Source organism: Gallinula chloropus (genome assembly GCF_964237585.1).
Source record: "Gallinula chloropus genome assembly, chromosome: 3".
NCBI classification, from domain to species: Eukaryota; Metazoa; Chordata; class Aves; order Gruiformes; family Rallidae; genus Gallinula; species Gallinula chloropus.
Window position 1 is genome coordinate 32,152,930 of NC_140087.1, and position 21,092 is coordinate 32,174,021.

Genomic DNA, 21,092 nt, shown 5'->3' on the forward strand with positions numbered 1-21,092 from the left:
CTTGCCCAGAATAGAATTAGAAAGCCCAGGAAACTTTGCATTAATTGGCCCAAAGTAATAAGCACTGTTTGTTAATGCTCTGAAGAGACAAAGGCCTTCCCAGCAAACCAAAGAAGACGACATTTCTTCAGGACTGGTAACACTCTCTGACAAACAATAATATTCATTCACCTTGCAGAATGAAACAAGGGGAGACTCTAGAGGCTGATTATCAGATGTATCGACTGTCTTCTTGTTTTGCTTTTACCCAGTTACAGGAGAAGTGAAATTCTCAGAACTGTAAGAAGCTTTATGCTATACTGGTATTTTACCTGTATTACTCTATCTGCATGAGTGAAGGGAGATGGCAGAGGAAGTTACTGACAGGATAAAAACTCTATTCATGCCACTACTGTCACCACTGTAATTCCATCCTGGAGTAAACTAAATGCCACCACTGGAGGATAAATACGGAGATGTAAAGATACTATACCCATACAAAGTAATCCCACGGAGTTTAAAAAGATGAGCAGCTTTAATATAACACTGCTAGATAAACGAGCTGGGGAGTCTATACGTGAGTGTGACAAAGTACCACTCAAGCCTCCTTTGCCCCTTGGCTCACCCTGGGGCTGGTACCAATTTGGCAGTGCCAGGCAGCTTTGCAGGACATCAGCACAGCGTTTCCCACTGTACCTCACCTGCTGCCAGTGTCAAGCTCGTGCCAGCCTGCTGCTGGACTGGCAGAGCCATTTCTGCCTCAGCAGCAAAGGGAGTCTAGAGAGATGTGCAGAGAGCAGGACAGCATCTGGCTCCTTTTTTTTTAATCCCTTGCTACCAAACTCAACCTCTTGAGCTATGATAATAGCTTACTCCAAAGCAGACACAGAATTTTGTTTTAAGTGCCTTCATATTTAGACGCTTAATGATCAACTGGACATGTAACCAGATGCAGATAAAGCTACAATGTGCATATGAACGAGCAAGCAGAAAATATTCTTTCAAAAACCCTGCCAAAAGGGTAAGTGAGGCTCAACAGAAACAACACACAGATGTCAGGAGGGAAAAATAAATAACTGCGATGGCTCATGACTGCATGCAAATTGTAGCCATATTGCCTGTGGGCCTCTGTTTTGCTCTGATCCCACTGTGCTGAACTGATTTCAGCCTAACAAGCCAAATGCATCGCTCAGGAATACCTAGTGATCCACCCCTAAAAAAGAAAAGAGGGAAACAACAACAACAAAGAGAGACAGAAGGAGACATAAAATGAGGGGGGACAGAAAAGCAAAAAAAAAAGCCTTGTAACATCTCCCAGAAGAATAAAGTATCTAGAAGGGTTTCTGGTGTTTTTTAGTGGGGGGTTTTTTGTGGTGGGTTTTTTTTTTTTACAAGATGATTTGAGGACCCACAGAGAGTAAGAGCGAGCAGAGGATGACAGCTGAGGGAAGCAAGTACCCTTGAATGGAACGAATGATGAAGGAGACAGACAAGCACAGCTGATCTAGGACATGGTCTTACACCAACCTAAGTTTTAAAAGAGATGAAAAGACACACGCAGCAGAAGATGAACTACCCTGGAAAACAGCAGTAGGGGACATATGAGACGGAACACATCCATGTGTGGAGGAAGAAGCTGTAAAAATATCCAGAGGAAGCCTGAAAGGAGCATATGCCTGCTAGGATAAGGGCCTGTAAAGAGCTATCCCTCTTTCTTGCTTCTGCTCTCCTGCATGAGACAGTGCTGAAAAAGAGAGCAATCTGCTTTGGAAATGAACTCAGTTTCACCAGAAAGTTAATGCTGCTGAACAAGGCTCCAAGCAGACAGAGAGGAAAATACCAGGACATAACAGCACGGGGGTCAAGGCAGGTGCCCATGTGCTTGCATCCACCAGTGGAGCCCACAGCATTGCCCTGCCATTGACAGAAATATCTGGGGTTTGAAGATAAAATGCCTGGCCATAAAACCCCCAAACCAATTCTATCACCCAACACCAGTTAATTGCAAGGAAGAGTAGTTAGCCTAAAAGCTGATTTGCTTCCTAGCATAACATCTTTCTATCCCTGTGACTCCTCACTTAAGCTTTTACTGTAAATCTTTCTCTGCAGTGACTTTATACAGGACCTTTAAACAAAGCCAGATCCTCAAGCAGAGGCAATCTGTAAATCACAACCTATTTTTGAATCTTAAATCCCATCTCAGCAAGAACACCAAGAGGCACCACTCTGGGGGAAAAGGGTTTTCCTTGGTCTACCGCCCCGCACCATCACTGTGCAGGATGTCAATTGTCCATACTGAAGATATCGAACCGTAACAGCTCAGCATCATCCCTGTATTTGTACTCCGCTGCTGCTGCTGCATTGTAAATAACTATCCAGCAGATGGCACAGCGAAATGACTCCGAGAGAGACTGGACGGGGCCCTCCCCGAAAGGGGAGAAACGTGGAGAATGGCTTTGCTCCAGGCAGCATTGTTCCTGCAGAGAAACTCCACTCATGCTTGTGAGGGAGGACACCTTCTTTCCCTGTTCTGGAAATGACCAGCCCCCTGTGCTGGCCACTCAGCACAGTCCTGTTTGGTTCGAGATTGGCAAGAGGTAAACTCTATTAACAAAAGAAATAACCAAAATAATCATCGAGCCCAGCTAACACCTAAAAACATTACTACTTTTAAGCTTCTGTATTTCACTAGGAAAATTCGAGGTCAAAAATGTGTAAAAATGGAAAGGCAACTGGGACTTCCCAAGTGAGGTCAGCTGGATGACACTGGTCTCTACTAGCACTGACACAAATAAAGCAAAAAAATCTCTGTATCTGTCTTGTGAGTTCTTTACCTTCTTGAACTGTTTTTCAGCCTCTACTGACGGCATGTAGGGTCCAGGAGGCACAAGTATCTACAGGTATTTGGTATATCACTTTCATCTCGCTATTCATTTCCATAAACAACTCATAGGAATGAGACCAGACTTTCATTTTCAGCTCTCAAAAATCTGGAATGGTTTCAAGAATTTCCTCAGTTCCCCAAACTGCTATGACCAATCTTTAAAAGCATTTAAGAAAAATTAGTGATGGATTTTTAGTATGTTAAACTGGAATTATTTATAAAGGCTGTCTGCATGGACATAAGGATGGGTGGTAGAAGGAAACAATACAAGGATAAACTACCGGTTATTCCCATATGTGATCAGTACTTATCTTTCTATAGGCATGCTCATTCTTATTTCTCCAAATGCAAAAAAAAAAAAAAAGGATGGGTGGGGGTAGGGTCAGGGCAGGGAATCGGGGAAGAAGAGGAAGAATTAGTTTTGCAACAGTTTATTTGTCATTTTAAACCCACATCAATTAGATTGACTTTGTATACATGAATACTGAATACTATTTTCTGTATTTAATTTACTTAGAAATATTATAGCAAATGGTAAAGCACAGATTAACTCATCTGTTTCCAGAGCTCACTCCCTTATGCCCATAGACATTCCAAGGCTGCACTTCTAATTGCTGGTGGGCACACATAATTCGGGAAGAACTCTTTAGTGGGAAGGACACTGGAAAAGGCAATGAGAATATGGATTCTAGTGATGTGCAATCTCCACCATCATTATGAACACCTACGTGCTTAATTTTATTTAAAAACAGCAGACTGCATAAGCTAAATATTTACAGAAAAGTCTTGGCTGGATCATGGCTTTAACCAAACACAGAACAGACAAATGACAGAAGGAAGAGAGACTTATCATCTCGAGCAAGAAGCCCATGCTCACTCCGGGAGCCCACGGCCCAGCCCTGTGCTCTTTTCTCTCACTCCAATGCCTGGAGCCCGAGACCATCCATTCTCTTCACTTCCTCCTGTGTATACCACATTAAAGGTGGGAGAAATAATTATTTTTTTTCCAAATACTGCTCATAAAAAATGTGAAGCGAACTAAAAATATCCTGAACAACAGAACAGTTACTGGCTCTAGGCACGTTTCCTGGCAATCAAAGGCACTTCTCAGCAAAAGTATTCATTAAATTATGAACCTATTGTAGCTATGTAAATAAGCCATAAATTAAAATATACTCAAGTTATAGTAGGGCAATCTATAGAGTAAATCATCAGCTCTGTAGCAATATGCCCAGCACCATCTCTGTTCCAGCACATTTGCTATCCAGTAATCTAATAGCTTCTAGAGTGCAAAAAGTAATGCAGATACTCATCCTCTGCCAGTGTACTGGTTGCATCAAAAGTAAGTCTGTGGTTTTATGATATGCCTCACAATCAGCAATGAAACTCAATGAAGGATACAGTCAAAACAAGACTCAAGCAACTGAAATCTCAAAAGCAATCATACCACAGAAGTCCCCTATCCCACATCCAACAGTTACGCAGAATCTATAACACAGGATAGTTTAACCCTGGACTGATGGGACCATTTTGTGAACTCTCCAGGCTCTGCAGTGCTACAGGTGGGATACACAGAGGGATACTGAAGTAGCTGTGGCCCAGAGCTCTGCTTCTTCCCCATGCTGCAGGCAGAGGCAGTGGCATGGGGATGATGCTGTCCTCCCCCAAAGTGTTTCACTGGGATGTCATGCCCAGCTGCACACAGAAACCTTTGGGCTGGCATAACAGACCTGGCCAGCCTCTCACCACCTCAGGCTGAACTTGAGTGCAGTGTAAGCTTAGGTGAGCTGGCTGCTGCTAAGACCCCCAACGACTACCTTGAGGAACAAAGGTGGGACCTTCTGGAGTGATATCTGCTCCCAGATTTCCATTTGGAATGAACTGCTGCATCTAAAATAACACACTTACGCTCATAAACAGGCGACAAATAAATCACTCCCTATCACAGCACGATGCCATTGGCAGGCCCATGCTCCTGTTTTGATCACTGCGTAAGTCCTTTTGTGGTTTGCAGGCTGCTACTGCCAGGAGTGATGCAGGCAGCTATAGTGACAGTTACCTGATCAGCAGATTGAAATAGCAGCTGTGGGCAATGTGGTGCAGCAGTTGCACATACGGCCTCTGTCTACATCCGCACACTTTGCAGTCTGAGGCTTAACAATCTAACGATCTCTAAACGATCAATGACTTACCCCATGGCAGTGATACACAGGGGACGCGGTTACCCTAAATACAACAGAATTGAGTAGTTTGATCTTTTGTGGAATCAAAGCTGCAAAAGTAATGCCCTCTACAACTTAAGGAGAAAGGGGTGAGGAAGGGGCAGCAGGGTAAAGATGTGGCATTTTCACTTCCCTTAGCACAGGTTGTGTGGTAACACGATAAAGACAGATGAGCAAGAGGCTGAGATAAAATCAAGGACATGTCAGATTATAGAAACATGGGTTAGCACGGCCCTGGGAAACAACTTTTTAAAGTGATTACTAGAAATTAATTAAGAAAGTAAGCAGAAACCACCCCACTGGTTACTATTTCTTTGCTTAAAGAGACTTAAGCTAGGTCTGGGTAAACTGGCCTGCTGATATGATAAATTGCTGTGCCCTACAGATACACTAATACAGGCCCCAGAAGTTGTTAGCACCTAACTTCACTTGTACTAACCCTTCTTGTCTTGCTGCTGGACTAATTGCTATGCCAACTAAATTCAAGAGCTAGCTCCCTGGAAGGTCATTTTTCTAGTTAGCTTCCACACCGTGTTGCTCTTGGCTCTAACATTCGTTTCTCCTATTAACTGAAGCCACTTAAAGGATCATGAATTCTGGCTGATTACACAGGCCACAGAGTAACAGTACACCTTTCCAATATGATTTCTCCTGGCACATACCTTTGTCTCTCAGCTTCATGTAGTAAGAAATAAGATGAACGGGAATAACTTACCTGCTCATTTTTTGTCAGTCTTGTTTTGTTATGGATGTCAGATGTAACCAGGTTGAATCCATGCTTTTCTGATAAAATTCTCAAAAGTAAAACCACAGTTCGACTCCCACACTTTCCAACTCTGTTGTAGACCACTTGGCTGGGGAAAGGAAGTACCTAAATAAGGATCAAATAAAAACTGAGTCAATATATTAGTATTTTTGTTTCTTGCATACCTCTCAATCACAGCATGTTTTGACTGTAAACCAACAGATATGTACAGGAGAATTTCTAGGACCCTGCACAGGTCATCAGCAGTCACTTCCACCAGCAATCTAGCAGCTCTTCTGAAGAGAACCACATGGCTCAGTAGGTAGCAAACAGATTTCCCCCTCATGATACAGTTTAAAGTAACAGTACAGATATGTAGCTACTCCATAAACACTAAGTTACTGCTGGTGTCTTCCAGTGAAGATGGTAACAGGCTTAAGCTCCCTACATGTAACCTCACTGCCAACAGTTGGCAATAGTTGCCTGCTCCCATACAAAGAACAAAGAGAAGTGAATTTGCACTACAGTTTGGCAACTGACAGTGAAGTTGACATAACACAGGAGGAATGCTGGAATTGCAAAACTTAGTTTAAGAAGAAAAAAAACCAATTCAACAAACAACCACCAGTTGTATAAAGCTAAAATTCATCAACTGTTTCAGTTTCAAACATAAACATCACTCTTCCAGAGAGACAGAGAGCAAATCATGCCACTAGCAGGGCATGCACTCATGGAATAAACATCACCAGGGACCACGGGTGTCCTGGAGGCCAACTGGCAGAGTCTGAGCATATCCATTCAGGTGATGCTCACTAACCCCCACAACAAAACAGCCACATCCAACCTGCTCACTGGGAACGGTCTCCAGCCTACACCGACTCTTGCACCATGCTCTGCTTCCCAGAAAACAGAACTGGCAAGTCGTAATTCACTGTCCTGAATTACATTGGATGCAGCCTTGTTTTGTTCCTGGGTAATGTCCATGGACTATTCTTCCAGTAAAAGGCCTTCTGAAGTCACACTTCTGCACCAGACAAGCATTTGGTACATAGCATATAGCAGGAGCATCTGCTTGCAAAACAGGCCAAGAGACATCTGTTTTCAAGCCTTTTAAACTGACTAACACAGGAGTTCATAGTTTCATCCACAGTGGTGCATATGCAGCACTCACTTATGGAAAATTCAGTTTTCTATTAAGTTGATGGCACAAAACGTTTCTCAACACACAGCCTGCAACTGGGTTCCAGGCAATGTGTTCAGCACAAGGAACGGCCTGTGTGCCAAAGCAATGGTGTGTCTCAACCTTGCCACTTCTGCGATTGGTGCAATCGCTTCTCCCAACAGAAGGATTCTGAACATACAAGCAGTCAGGTGAAGCGTGTGGGCTTGTGGCACTTGGGCTCGTTAGGGAGGTGAAGGTCGGGGGCAGCTTAGGACAAAGTGACCATGAAATGATCGAGTTCAAGATCCTGAGTGGAAGAGGCAAGCCAAAAAGTAGGACAGCTACCCTGAATTTTGGAAGAGCTAACTTTGATCTCCTCCGAAATCAAATAGGGGCAATCCCTTGGGCTGCTCTGTTTGAAGGAATGGGAGCCTGCGAGAGCTGGCTAACATTCAAACAGCACTTCTTCCAAGCACAGTATAGGTGCATCCCTTTGAGTAAGAAATCGGGAAGGAGAGGTAGAAGACCTGCGTGGATAAGCAGGGTGCTTTTAAGTAAACTCAAAGGGAAGCAGAAGACCTATAAACTGTGGAAACAGGGTCTGGGATCATGGGATGAATATAAGGATGTTGCCAGGGCCTGCAGGGATGCAACTAGGAGGGCTAAAGCCTGCTTAGAAATTAAGCTGGCAAGGGACATAAAAGATAATAAAAAGAGTTTTTTCAGGTATGTGAATAGTAAAAGGATAACCAGGGATAATGTAGGTCCCTTGTTAAATGAGGCGGGTATCTTGGTAACGGGAGATGATGAGAAGGTGGAGATACTGAATGCCTTCTTTGCCTCGGTCTTTACTCCGAAGGCTTCTCGGGACCCACAGATACTAGACGAAAGTAGCAGTGGTTGGGGAATGAACGGCTCACCTCTAGTTGAGGTAGGGATAGTCCAGGAGCGACTCAAAGGATTGGATGCACACAAATCCATGGGTCCAGATGGGATACACCCACGTGTGCTGAGAGAACTGGCGGAGGTGATTGCGGAGCCACTCTCTATCATCTTCAATAGGTCCTGGACTACAGGAGAAGTGCCTGAAGATTGGAGAATAGCCAATGTGACTCCAGTCTTTAAAAAAGGCAAGAAGGAGGATCCCAGTAACTACAGGCCAGTCAGCCTCACTTCTGTCCCTGGAAAGGTGATGGAACAGTTTGTTTTGGATGCCATCTCCAAACAACTGGAAGAGAAGAAGGTTATGAGGAGTAGTCAGCATGGATTCACCAAGGGGAAATCGTGCTCGACCAACCTCATAGCCTTCTATGATGTCATCACCAACTGGGTGGACGGAGGGAGAGCAGTGGATGTCGTCTACCTTGACTTTAGCAAAGCTTTCGACACTGTCTCCCACGACATCCTGATAGAGAAGCTGAGGGAACAAGGGTTAGATGAGTGGACAGTGAGGTGGGTCAAGAACTGGCTGTCGGACCGGGCTCAGAGGGTTGTGATCAGTGGAGTAGAATCTGAATGGAGGCCTGTGACTAGTGGTGTTCCCCAGGGCTCGGTGTTGGGTCCAGTCCTGTTTAATATCTTCATTGACGATCTTGATGAGGGTATAGCATCCACCCTCAGCAAGTACGCCGATGATACAAAGCTGGGAGGATTGGCTGACACGCAGGAACACTGCGCTGCCATCCAGCGAGACCTTGACAGGCTGGAGAGCTGGGCTGGGAGAAACCAGATGAGGTTCAACAAGAGCAAGTGTAAAGTCTTGCACCTGGGGAGGAACAACCGACTGTATCAGTACAGGCTGGGGGATGACCTGCTGGAAAGGAGCTCTGTGGAGAAGGACCTGGGGGTCCTGGTTGATGACAGGTTGGCTATGAGCCAGCAGTGCGCACTGGTGGCGAAGAGAGCCAATGGGGTCCTGGGATGCATCAGGAAGAGTATGTCCAGCAGGTCGAAGGAAGTGATCCTCCCCCTCTACTCTGCGTTGGTCAGGCCCCACCTGGAGTACTGTGTCCAGTTCTGGGCTCCATGGTATAAAAAAGACAGGGATCTCCTGGAGAGAGTCCAGAGAAGGGCCACGAAGATGATTAAGGGCCTGGAACATCTCCCATATGAGGAAAGGCTGAGTAAGCTGGGTCTGTTCAGCCTGGAGAAAAGAAGGCTTAGGGGAGACCTAATTAGTGTTTATAAATATCTTAGACTTGGGACGCAGGGGGATTTGGCCAGCCCCTTTTCAGTGGTCTGTGGGGACAGGACTAGGGGCAATGGCTGTAAGCTGGAGCATAGGAAGTTCCGCACCAACATGCGGAAGAACTTTTTCACAGTGAGGGTGACGGAGCAGTGGAATAGGCTGCCCAGGGAGGTGGTTGAGTCTCCTTCTCTGGAGATATTCAAGTCTCGTCTGGATGCCTATCTGTGTAATATGAGATAGGGAGCCTGCTTTGGCAGGGGGGTTGGACCCGATGATCTCTTGAGGTCCCTTCCAACCCCTAAGATTCTGTAAACCTAAGATTCTGTAAACTTCTCATGGTATCTGAACAGCTAATAGATCTTCCTCAGGGAAGCAAAATAGTTCCTCAGTCAACGCTTCAGAATACTTTCAAAGAGGATTGCAAACTGGAATAAACAAAACAAAAAAGGAAAAAAAATCTCAATTTCCTTTAGAACATTCTGGCACTTTACCATCAACATTACACTCCGTGACAAGAACATTACTCTTGTTAGTGGTTGCAATGTTTAGAATATCCATGACTGCAACATAAACATGGAAGCAGTCATTCTCCAAATTACCTGAGGAAGAGGGAGATATTTGGTGATCATGGCTTAGGTGAAGCTTTCCAAGTTCCAGGATACCACATCTGCCAATTCATCAAGTAAACATAAGTCTCCCAAGGCTCATACAAAACCCTCATAACACACTAGAGTTTTACTATTCTGTAATGTTTTTCTAGTTTTCTATGAGAACCCTAGCCCCCTTATTCTGTATCAATCTTTCATTCAGAAGTCTTGCTTACTATGAAATGTAAAATCCCAGCCTCAATGATTGAAGAGCTCCAAAGGTGATGAATTTAACATCTCTGTGCTAAAGCTGTAGCTTCCTTTTCCAAAACAGCTGCTAATGTCTGAAAGGTTAATATTTGAATGCATTTTATTACATTGATTATAATACTAGGGACACCATTAAAGTTTTTCTTATGTGAGAACAGAGAGGAGCCATATTCTAGGTTGTTCCTTTTCTCACTGACTCTTGGATAACAAATACCAGGAACTTGTGGAATGGGAGCTCCACCTCTGCTCAGACACACACTTCTGGCATACTTTGCTGGGCAAGTGTGTGAAAGTCTTCAAGAGAAACACAAAGCAGATGCTGGCAAGTGCCAGTGAAGGAGTAAGAGCAAATACAGCATTGCCTACCATCCTGGAAATGTGATAAATGATGAGAGTTTGTAGGACTATGGATTCATTTTCAAACACTCCATAATTATTAACTGCTTCAATTTTTGGTAACAATATAACAAGCAAATTCTTTTCTTCACTACTATTTCATTCAGGTGGAATTTTGCTGCACCAGATTACATTCAAGTTCTAATTAAGTCCCTGACTTGATTAGACAGGAACTTTTGGGTGGGTCTTATTAATACCATTCTTTTAAAATTAAATAAAAATCAAGCAGGCCTTTGTAAAGTCTCAATTGTAAGTGCAAACAACTTTACCTAAGCTAAAAAAAATTATAGCTGCTACCAACTTTGGCCAGTTCTCACCTTTGTTTCTGAAATGCACCTTCCTACATAGCACAATTCTGTTCTGCACACAGATGATAACCATGGCAACCCCCAAAAAGAAGCCATAAGCAAACACTTACTGCAGATAAACTGAAATAAAGGGCTATTATGTTCACACAACTGTTCAGCTTAGTTTAAAAGAGGCCAATATATCAATGCCTTGATTCAGTAAGCACCTGAATGCACTTAGGTAAAAATCAGACAAGTTTCAAGATAAACACTACAGCTCAAAGCTTGGTCAGCAGAACAGTCATTAACCATAATCAAAGCTTCAGTGCTGAATGTGACAAGCTTTAGGGATGCACTGCTGAAGCTTTGCTCACGCTTTGTCTGTTTACGTCACTGTTCCACTTACCTCAGTGCACCAGAGGGAGTGCCCAGCACACAAAGCCGTGCGGTATACCCACCTTCGGAACACGAGCAAGTATTCCTTTAACATGCTCAGTTCCCTGCTCAGCTGCAAATCTGCTCTCTGCATTTTAGAAAATGGCTGATTCATTTCTTACAAGAATGTTTTAGTTTTGCCCATGACCCTAATTGCAGAATTATCTCTCCCTGTCCTTATCTCGACTGCTAAGCCTCTCAATATATATTTTTTCCACCGTCCAGATGGAAAGTGGAGTGATAGAGTGGCTTTGGAGGGCATCTGACCTCCAGCCAGGGTCAAACCACCACAAAAAAGCAACACTTCTTCCAGAAACTTGAGTTTGTATCAGGTAGATCTAGAAAGGCAATAAAATGGAAACTTTTTCAGAGAAGAACTTTCTTTCTCCCCTCAGGATACTCAACACAGACTCTGACAATCTAAAAGATGCTGTCAGAAGGACCACTTGAAAAGAAGGCTCCTATTATATTAGCAGAAACAGGATAGAAAACATTGGAGGTTTGCAAAATGCTAATTGGGTTACTTTATTTTCTTTTTCACAATGACAGTACATATCGCAGACCGACTAACTGCTGAGGTGATGCTTTGGCAACAAGATATTCATGTAACAATATACACAACCTCAAAATAATTAGAGTGACTTTATTGAGCACTGCAGCAAAGCCCAGAGGTAATATAAACAATTCAAACATGCAATTCGCTTTGGAGTTACATGAATTAGTACTTACAGCTATAAAAATGCAAAACCCACAGTATAATTACAACAGCTCTCTCCAAGGGTTTGCAAAGTTACATAACAATTTACTTGTCAGTTCAAACTAACTGTGGAACAAAAGAAAGAAACTCAAAGAGGATGTCAAGAACCATTCTGAATGGAATCAAGGAGAAGAAAAAGCAAGTTTAACCCAAAATGAATTTGTATTGCGGACAACTGTCAAGCAGCTCTGCAGGGTAGGTCTGTCATTCTCTGGAGTAGAGTAATTTTTCAGATAGCCTGACAAAAGCCCAGGCTTCCACCTTCAGTAGTGTCTGTCTCCACATAAAACTTTGCACTATTTAAAAAAAAAAAAGCTGGATAATTACTTGCAGTGTCAACAATTTAGGGATCCACCCAAAGACCTACACCAATCCATTTTTGCTGAGACAAATCCAATATAATTTTGCACATTTGCCAAAAACTTTCCCAGTCCAGGTACAATTTGCCCAGACAAATAGCCCATATTAGACACACATGTTCCCAGAAAGCAATCCATTACCCTCAGAACTTCTGCAAGCAAGTGACCCTTGCCCTTACTCATGAGAAGGGTCAGAAGTGGGTACCAGAACTGGCTTCTCCCTTCTGAGCAGATACTAACCTGTGGTCAGACAGTGCTCTGTGTTTATGAGGTGAATGAAGCCAATGAATGCCAACACAACTGGTAAGACTGTAAGAGCAATCAAAAGTTTGCTCATGTCACAAATCTCTATATCATCACACCTACTCAGTGCAACCTCAGCATTGTATTTTCCTGTCCAACTGAGACAGAATTCTAAGAATTTAAAAACTGACTGACTGGGTCGAAGCAATGGCCCATTTGGCTTATGAGCAGTGAAAGATGCTTGTTAAGCACCTACAAACTTGAGTGCTGTCAGCAGTCCATTTCTCTTCAGCATCTTTCCTCCTCCTCCAGAGCCCCTAAAGACTGCATATGGGAAGTTAGAAGGCACATCCTTGCCTGTTGCCTGAAGAATTTCTTAAGCAATCTGCTATACCAACAAATTCCAGAATTTTGTTACCCACCATGCATTTCATTTTTAGCTCATCTTCTACCATTTCCAGAGAATACCCATTCTCACATCATGAAGACAGATGAGATAAAGCTGGTGACTGAATTAAGATATTAAGATACATCAGATGCCTCTTTAATTGAGGTTTGTAACAAACCTGCCATGGACCATTTAGACAAACCTTAAGACCACTGAGAGGTAACATACTCTAAACCTAATTTCAAAAATTGCTGCACAAGGTCTCATTCCAAACAAATACAGTGAGGAATTTCTAACACAGAGATATATCTGCAGAAAACGTGAGTGAAAGATGAAAAAGACAGAGAACAAAAATAAATTATTGGTTACACTGGACCACTAGAGACATTGGAATTAACCAACTCTAAAGCACACGAGACAGCATGATCTTCTCTACGGGTCACTGAAAATACACTAGAAACCACAGGAAAGATAAGGGTGGAGCTTGTTTGTTTTCCAAGTTTGCAAGCCGTATAGCTGCAGTGGAGCACTGAAAGTAAGGCAGAAGAAGAAACAGAAGATTTTGGTGTTTTATTTTAATTAAGAAAGTAATTTAATTAAAAAAGGATGACTTCTCTCCCACCCCACTCCAAACAATGCATTTCATCTGTTTGGCAGCTGACATATTTGGAAGAATAAGTCAAAATGTGTTCTCTAATGATCCAACATCCCTAAGCACCAAAATAAATTGAAAACATAAGCATGGAGCAGAAGCAGCAAAAGGAGACTGGTTGTAGACATAGTCCTCAAACTTATTAAGACTAAAGAAAAGCATTACTATGAAGCATCTGCCAAAGCTAATGGTTCCTGATGTGTTCCACAAAACATCTGTACAGCCAATATAAAAGCTTCCAATAATTTTTCAGTTAAGAACTACTTCACCCTTACAAATCTAAGAAGAGCTCAGTCCAAACAATGGTAATGTCTGCTTGTTAAGTCTCCAATGAAGTCCTATTACAAGATACTATGGATATACATATAGAAAATAGAAACTATGATAATATCAACAGCAACCTGTGAAAATAACCAAGAAAAAAATCAAAGATGAAATTTTCAAAAGTTTTGGCAGCATGCTGTCAATACATTTCTTTTTGCTCCTTTTATACCTTATACCCAAGTTACTTTCCTACAACAGCAACTTGTAGGTGAGCAAAACCTCTACTTCTGCAGAACCAGGTTTATTTCAAGTATGTGAAGTTACAGCAGCGTCCAAATCCAGCACAGGTATACACAGAGTCAAACAGGTTGGTAAAGAGCTGATACTCTCTTCACTCAGCAGTTTCAGGTGGTCACTGAGGTTAGGCAGCCTCTGGAGGTCTGGGAAGGACTCCTGGTTCTCACCTCTCTGCAACACTTGCTGTATGCAAGTGATGGCAGCTCCGGCTTCTCTCAGGGATGAGGCAGGAGAGAGGGAATCACCATACCAAACAGATAATTGCTTGGGGAGGGAATGCAACCAAGACCTGCTAAGACTAACCAAATCTTTTCCTTCCACCCTTTCCGACATCCTCTTCACTATTATTACTTTCCTCAACACTTTGCAACTTGTTTGCTACTTCTTGGACCAAAACCAGATACAGTGCTGCCATCCTGTTACCCTAGTGCTAAAGAGAACCAAACAGTTACATGTCACATCTTGCAGACATCCCTTCTTAATATTTCTCGGGATGGCGTTTAGAAGTATCAAAGCGTATGGGACTGTCACTGGCATGGAGAGGACTGCAGAACAAAGCCAACACTCCTTAACCCCACATGAGTGTGTGCAGACTGCAACAGAAAGAAACCAGAAAGAACCTCATTAATTTATTTTTTTTTTCTGAGAAGTTATTTTCATCTCTTAGTTCTAAATTTCATAACATTGTGCAAGTCATCAGTATGTACCTCTCATAGCAGGACAAAGGAGATAAACAATGTAAGGCCATAGTTCACTGATGCTGGTATTGATTGAGGGAATTAGCGTGAATTCAGGTAGGTTAAGAATTCTGGTGTCACTTTAATTACCCAGTTTGCCACTGGAAGGCTTTCCATGTAGTATCAAAAAACCCTTAAGCTGTGGAATTTGTGCAAACCAGATTTTAACTCCAGAGCAGCTTCACTTTATATGTATATGTATCTTGGAACTGTAAAGTTTAAAACTGCTGTTTTAACTCCTGAGCTCAGGGTTTTGTACACTCTGTGATGTGCTCCAAACACACTGGCACGGTTATTCTATGTTTAAGCAGTAAATCCTATCACATCCAACCCACATGTTTATATTGGATACTCACAAAATGAGAGATATTAAGTAGCTAAGCCTGGTTTTAAAACTTCTTATAATACATCACAGCACTGGTGTTCCCTTAAGTAACCTAACTACCTTACAGTAGTTTCTATCCTTCCAATATAATATTCATGAAGTCACCCCAGGAGCCAATAATACTGGATTTGAATGTGGTGAGGGGGTAGAATAAATCATTCATTCCTCTGTATCCACTTGTCTTTTCTTCACATTAAGGTTTAACCCTTTTCTACCTATTGTGGTTGACTGTCTGTTAGGCTGCAGCTAATGCAACAACTCATGTTTCACCACTGCCAAGGACCTGTCATGCTGCATTTCAGTTTCCCCTCCTGCCCTTTAGTTTAGGCCCCCATCAGTAGTTTCACATTTTATTTTAATGTCTCCAGCAAGCTTGGTTTTGCCGCTGTAGTGTGTAAGTGAACTGCAGCATGAAATAAGGTTGTTTATAGCCATAATGGGATCTTAATTTATAAAACAGGCCAGTTCTGCCAGACTGTAACCGCCATGCTCATTACTGATGAGCTGGCTTCAGAGATGGTCTTGGTCCACGTGCTCAGAGGAACTCAAAGGGCCTGAACTTCCATTACAGCTTCTGCAGGTAACAGATTCAAATCTAGTTCATGACAATGTGTCACTACATAGAAGGAATGACACCAAGAAGTACCTATAGGAAGGACATAGTGCTGCTGGCCAGCTCTTCCAGCAGTGCCAGAACACAAGCAAAAAATCCCACTGTCATCTAAATTATTCAAAGGCACAGAATACTGTCCTGATTGACCATGGTCCACATCCGAGTCACAAGCAGATCGTGTGGCAATGGAGATGCCATGTCAGGGGCAATTAACAGGCAAGGCTCCTGTCTGACTCTTCTGCAGACTGAAATAATGCATCTGGCTTGCTCACGCAAACTAAACCTCATTCCTGATGACCAAGGCAGGACTCCTTCGTTTCAACAGAGGGAGCTTCTTTCTGCATCTATTCAAAATCCCGAGTGGTGTCAGCAGCAAAGGTCACCACGCTCCCCCAGGACTCTGGGTATAACAGGTACTGTCCTCCAAATTACCTACCCATACCCACATTGCCTTGTCCTAGCATGACTTGCCCAAATTCCACCTCAGTTACCATGATACCATCACTCTCACACAGACTCCATCAGCCTAGTCAAGACACCCTGGCTTCTTTGCCTGATGTTTTGACGCTACCGTTGACCATTCATAGGTAAATTCACAATCTCATTTCTGATTAAAGCTCATGGCCCTTAATTAGAGTCCTTCAACACTATTTACTGTTTCCTCAACTACACTTCATAGTTCTGGAAAGTCTGTACAGAAAACTGCCAAGACCTACCAGCTCATCTAAAAAATTGTGAAGCTTTCAAAATAATACTGGAATTCTTTGTTGACTGGGGTTTTTTGGGGGTTTCTTTCCAGCTTTGCAAGCATCCACAGCACCCCTAGTTCCAGTTTTTCAAAGTTTTTTCCTCAAAAATCATAGTTATAACACCTCCCCCTCTTTTTTTCAGGTCAACTGAGATTCCTTCAGAACTGTTTAATGGCAACAGCTCAGGATTTAAGAATGGCATCAATAAATACAAGACTCAAGGTAAAATCATAAGTGTTATTCAAGTAGCAAGGCTTAGCAACATCAATCAAATCAGTTTCTCACTTTCAAAAGACACTCTGCCATGCCACCCCTATACATGATGGCAGATTTTATTTTTTCTTTTCCACTGAAGGCCAGACCCAGCTGTAACTGGACTTCGGTATTATAACCCAGCACTTCCTAAGACAAAAGTAATGAACGTGGCCATGATTGAGTGGACAAGATCCCTCCTCCTCTGCTATCTTAGTTTATGAATACCTTCCTATCATGGAAAGAAGGGGAAGAACAGGGGACTGTATCACACAGTGGGAAATTTAAAATTGCAATCCATAAGAGATATTCATATGCTGTTAAATGATCTGCACAGATGCTTTGCAGGTGAACAAAAATCAACACAGAATGGATCATGTCTTAAACTTCAGTGAAACCACAGAGCTCTACCGGTGTCAGAAACGGGGACGCTAATGCCTTGGGTAGTTTTTAGGTATGTGACATAGAACAAAACCTACAGGTTGCAAAACTGGTGATATCAGAAATTTTCTACTTTGTGTAATAGTGGGTGGGCTGCTGTGTAAATGCCAGAGGCAAGCAAAGTTTGTTTTTACCCATGGACCTAGCCTGACATGTAAAGCACAGACCAAAAGAGGAGATACTTTCCAAGCATCTTTGAGATCATATGGATGAAAACTACAGACTGCTGTCATCCACAAAACCTGCATTCCCACTGTCTCTCAAAGTCTTTCAAAAGGGAGAGGCTGAAAATGTCAGCTTTAGGAAAAAGCCAGTTCATGTCTTGTCTTGAAACTTTCGCAGTGTGTCAGCACGCACAGTTCCCCTCATGAATTTATCTTCTTGTGACAGGCAATGTGGCTTTAATTTCCCAAGTCTCTTCATATTGCTCTTTTACTAACAGTCAGCCTCCCCCTATCAACACATTTCTGATATACTGTAAGATGAAATAATATTAAAAAATAAGAAATAATCTTCTCTGTTTTGGTAAATAACAAAATAAATAAGTACTCATTCTGAAGATTGTTGATCAATAAATTAGTATGAACAAACCAACCAAATTAGTATTTCTACTTCTATTCAAATATTTTTATGATCCAATGATGAGTAGGATCTTAATTCCTTCTTTGACTCAGTCTGTAATAGTAAGGTGGGGTGTTCAGCCTCACAAGCCAGAAGACAGGGAGGGCAAACAGGACAAAATTCCTATGATTCAGGAGGAAACGGCTAGAGACCCGCTAGGTCAGTTAGACATTCACAAGTCTATGGGGGCAGACAGGTTCCACCTAAGGGTATTGAGGGAGCTGGTGGACCTGCTTGTCAGACCCCTTTCCATCATCTACCAGCAGTCCTGGCTGACTGGGGAAGTTCCACTCGACTGGAGGCTGGCAGATGTTACACCCATTTACAAGAAGGGTCACAGGGACAATCCAGGAAACTACAGGCCTGTCAGTCTGATCTCGGTGCCAGGGAAGATCATGGAACAGGTCATCTCAAGTGCTATCACACAGCACATGCATGACAATCAAGTGATCAGGCTCAGTCAACATGGGTTTATGAAAGGCAGGTCCTGCCAAACCAACCTGATCGCCTTCTATGACAAGGTGACTGACTTACTGGACGAGGGAAAGGCTGTGGATGTAGTGTATCTTGACTTCAGCAAAGCCTTTGACACCATTTCTCATAGCATTGTGCTTGAGAAAGTGGCTGCCACTGGGCTGGACACGTGCAGTCTCTGCTGGGTGAAAAACTGGCTGGATGGCTGGGCCCAAAGAGTTGTGGTAAATGGAGCTAAATCCAGCTGGAGGCTGGTGACAAGTGGTGTTCTCCAGGGCGCAGTCCTGGGTCCAGTCCTGTTCAATATCTTTATCAATGACCTGGATGGAGGGATTGAATGTTCCCTCAGTAAATTTGTGGATGACACTAAGCTGTGAGGAAGTATTGACCTGCTTGAGGGTAGGGAGGCTCTTCAGAGGGATCTGGACAGCCTCGACTGATGGGCTGGGACCAACGGGATGAGGTTCAACAAGGCCAAGTGCAGAGTCCTACACTTGTGACATAAGAACCCCATGCAGTGTGACAGGCTTGGGGAAGAGTGGCTAGAGAGCTGTTTGGCAGAGAAAGACCTGGGGGTGTTGGTTGACTGCAGGCTGAGTATCAGTCAGCAGTGTGCCCAGGCGGCCAGGAATGCCAATGGCATCCTGGCTTGTATCAGAAATAGTGTGGCCAGCAGGTCCAGGGAAATGATTGTGCCCCTGTACTTGGCATTGGTGAGGCCACACTTTGAGTGCTGTATCCAGTTTTGTGCCCCTCACTCCAAGACAGACACTGAGGTCCTGGAGTATGACCAGAGAAGGGCAACAAACCTAGTGAAGGGGCTGGAGGAGAAATCTTAGGAGTTACAGCTGAGGGAACTGAGGTGGTTTAGCCTGGAGGGTAGGAGGCTGAAGGGAGGAGACCTTATCACTGTCTACAGTTACCTGAAAGGAGATTGTAGAGAGGTGGGTGTTGGTTTGTTCACCGGAGCAACAGGTGATAGGATGAGGGGGAATGGCCTCAAGCTGTGTCAGGGCAGGTTCAGATTAGACATTAGGAAAACATTCTTCACCTAAAAGGGTTGTCAGGCATTGGAACAGGCTGCCCAGGGAGGCGGTTGAATCACCCAACCTGGACATATTTAAAGGATGGGTAGATGAGGTGCTTGGGGGTGTTGTTTAGTAGAGGACAGGTATGGTCGGACTCAATCTCAAAGGTCTTTTCCAACCTAGTGATTCTGTGATTCAATCCTGGCTTTTGGCAATCTCTCTGTAATAGTAGTGTGCTGTATCACTCACCACCTGTAGCTTCAGCAGGACTCCAACCAATTATAAAGAACAGACAATGTGGAAATCTGGAAAAAGCAGCTTTCTACCCTTGAGATATTGTCATTTATAAGGAAGGAAAACACAACTTAAAAAACCCTGTGAAAATTACTCCCCAAACTTCTACAATTATATTAATAAACTGAGGGAAGTGCTGAAACTATTTTTTTTTAAACTCTAGTATTTTTTTGACTGTACTAGGCTCAGAAGCTCAGTTATACACTAAAGCAGTACTTCAAACTGTAAAGGGGATCTTTGTGGTTAAGGAACTTGCTAAATTCCCTTTTAATATTTTATCAGCCAGGTATTGAGTCTGAGTACCACAGGTACTTCTTAATCTATTTTAGCATTTCTAAATTGTCAGCAATTCTGACAATTTTTGTTAAGTAAAATCTTTCACACTGCACAATCTTCTCATAAATGACTCTTCATTTTACAAGCTCAATAGGGTATTTTTAACCACTGAAATCTCCTCCTACCTTGCCCTGGATAGATTGCTTGAAAGATTATCCAACAACATTTGGTTTAGAACAGCTAAATAGAGAATTTCAACTCTAACAAAAACACACTACTATTCATGCTGTTAAAATCTCTAATAAGCAAGTACCTAAAAGGAAACAAATCTGCTCTCAAAAAAGATGGCTAGAACAAACCATGAGTTCAAATGAAACAAGAAGTATCCACTAAAAAAAATTAATCAAAGCTAAAAGAAAAACACACAGCTTTTGGCTGTTATCTTAGTGCTGTTACCAAAAGAAGGGGAAAAAATAAAGCTGGCACAAACCCGATGAACATAAAAACTGAACGTAATGGGGGCAATGCCGACAGCAGCTTTTAGCAAGATAAATAAAATTAAAAACATCTACTTGACAACAGAGGGTACAAGGACTGGGTAGAGTAACAAAGGCCACTCAGGGGTTCTGCTATATTAGTCTTGATCCATATGGGAAAAACAAACAACTATCACATAAGTCCTAGAAAGAACTAGTAAAGTACTAGCAAGAACTGAAAGATCAGAGAAAAGGGTATTTATCAACTTTCCAGTTTCAAACCAATAAAAATTGGATCAAATCTGGTTTTGTGTCTGCATTTTATTTCTTTTTATTTTGACCTCATCCTGACCCACATCTATTTCAGTATTCTCTTAAAGCTTTGAAACGCTGTCAGATACATGTGAAGCACAGGGCTTTGCTGACACCTAAACAGCTCCCTAAAGACACTGAGTCCATGACAGGCATCCCATGCGAAAACTGTTAAGAGAAAGAAAATAGACCACTTGAATGTAATTTATCTGTCATCTATGTGCACAGCTCCTTCTCACATATGTATCAGCTGCACCAAGAGAGGAGCATATCCTCATGCTCTTGTCAAGTTCTCAAGGGAAAAGCTTTCAATCAACAT

At 42.7% G+C, this 21,092-nt stretch overlaps 1 protein-coding gene across 1 annotated transcript in view; it reads right to left on the bottom strand.

Annotated features, from left to right (window-relative positions):
• UST (uronyl 2-sulfotransferase) overlaps positions 1-21,092 on the bottom strand; it is a gene marked incomplete at its 3' end in the record, with an annotated part of 159,190 nt that overhangs the window by 73,286 nt on the left and 64,812 nt on the right. The window contains exon 3 of the mRNA XM_084261925.1: positions 5,801-5,956. Within this exon, the coding sequence (XP_084118051.1) occupies positions 5,801-5,956 (156 nt within the window). The remainder of the gene's footprint in view (positions 1-5,800; positions 5,957-21,092) is intronic.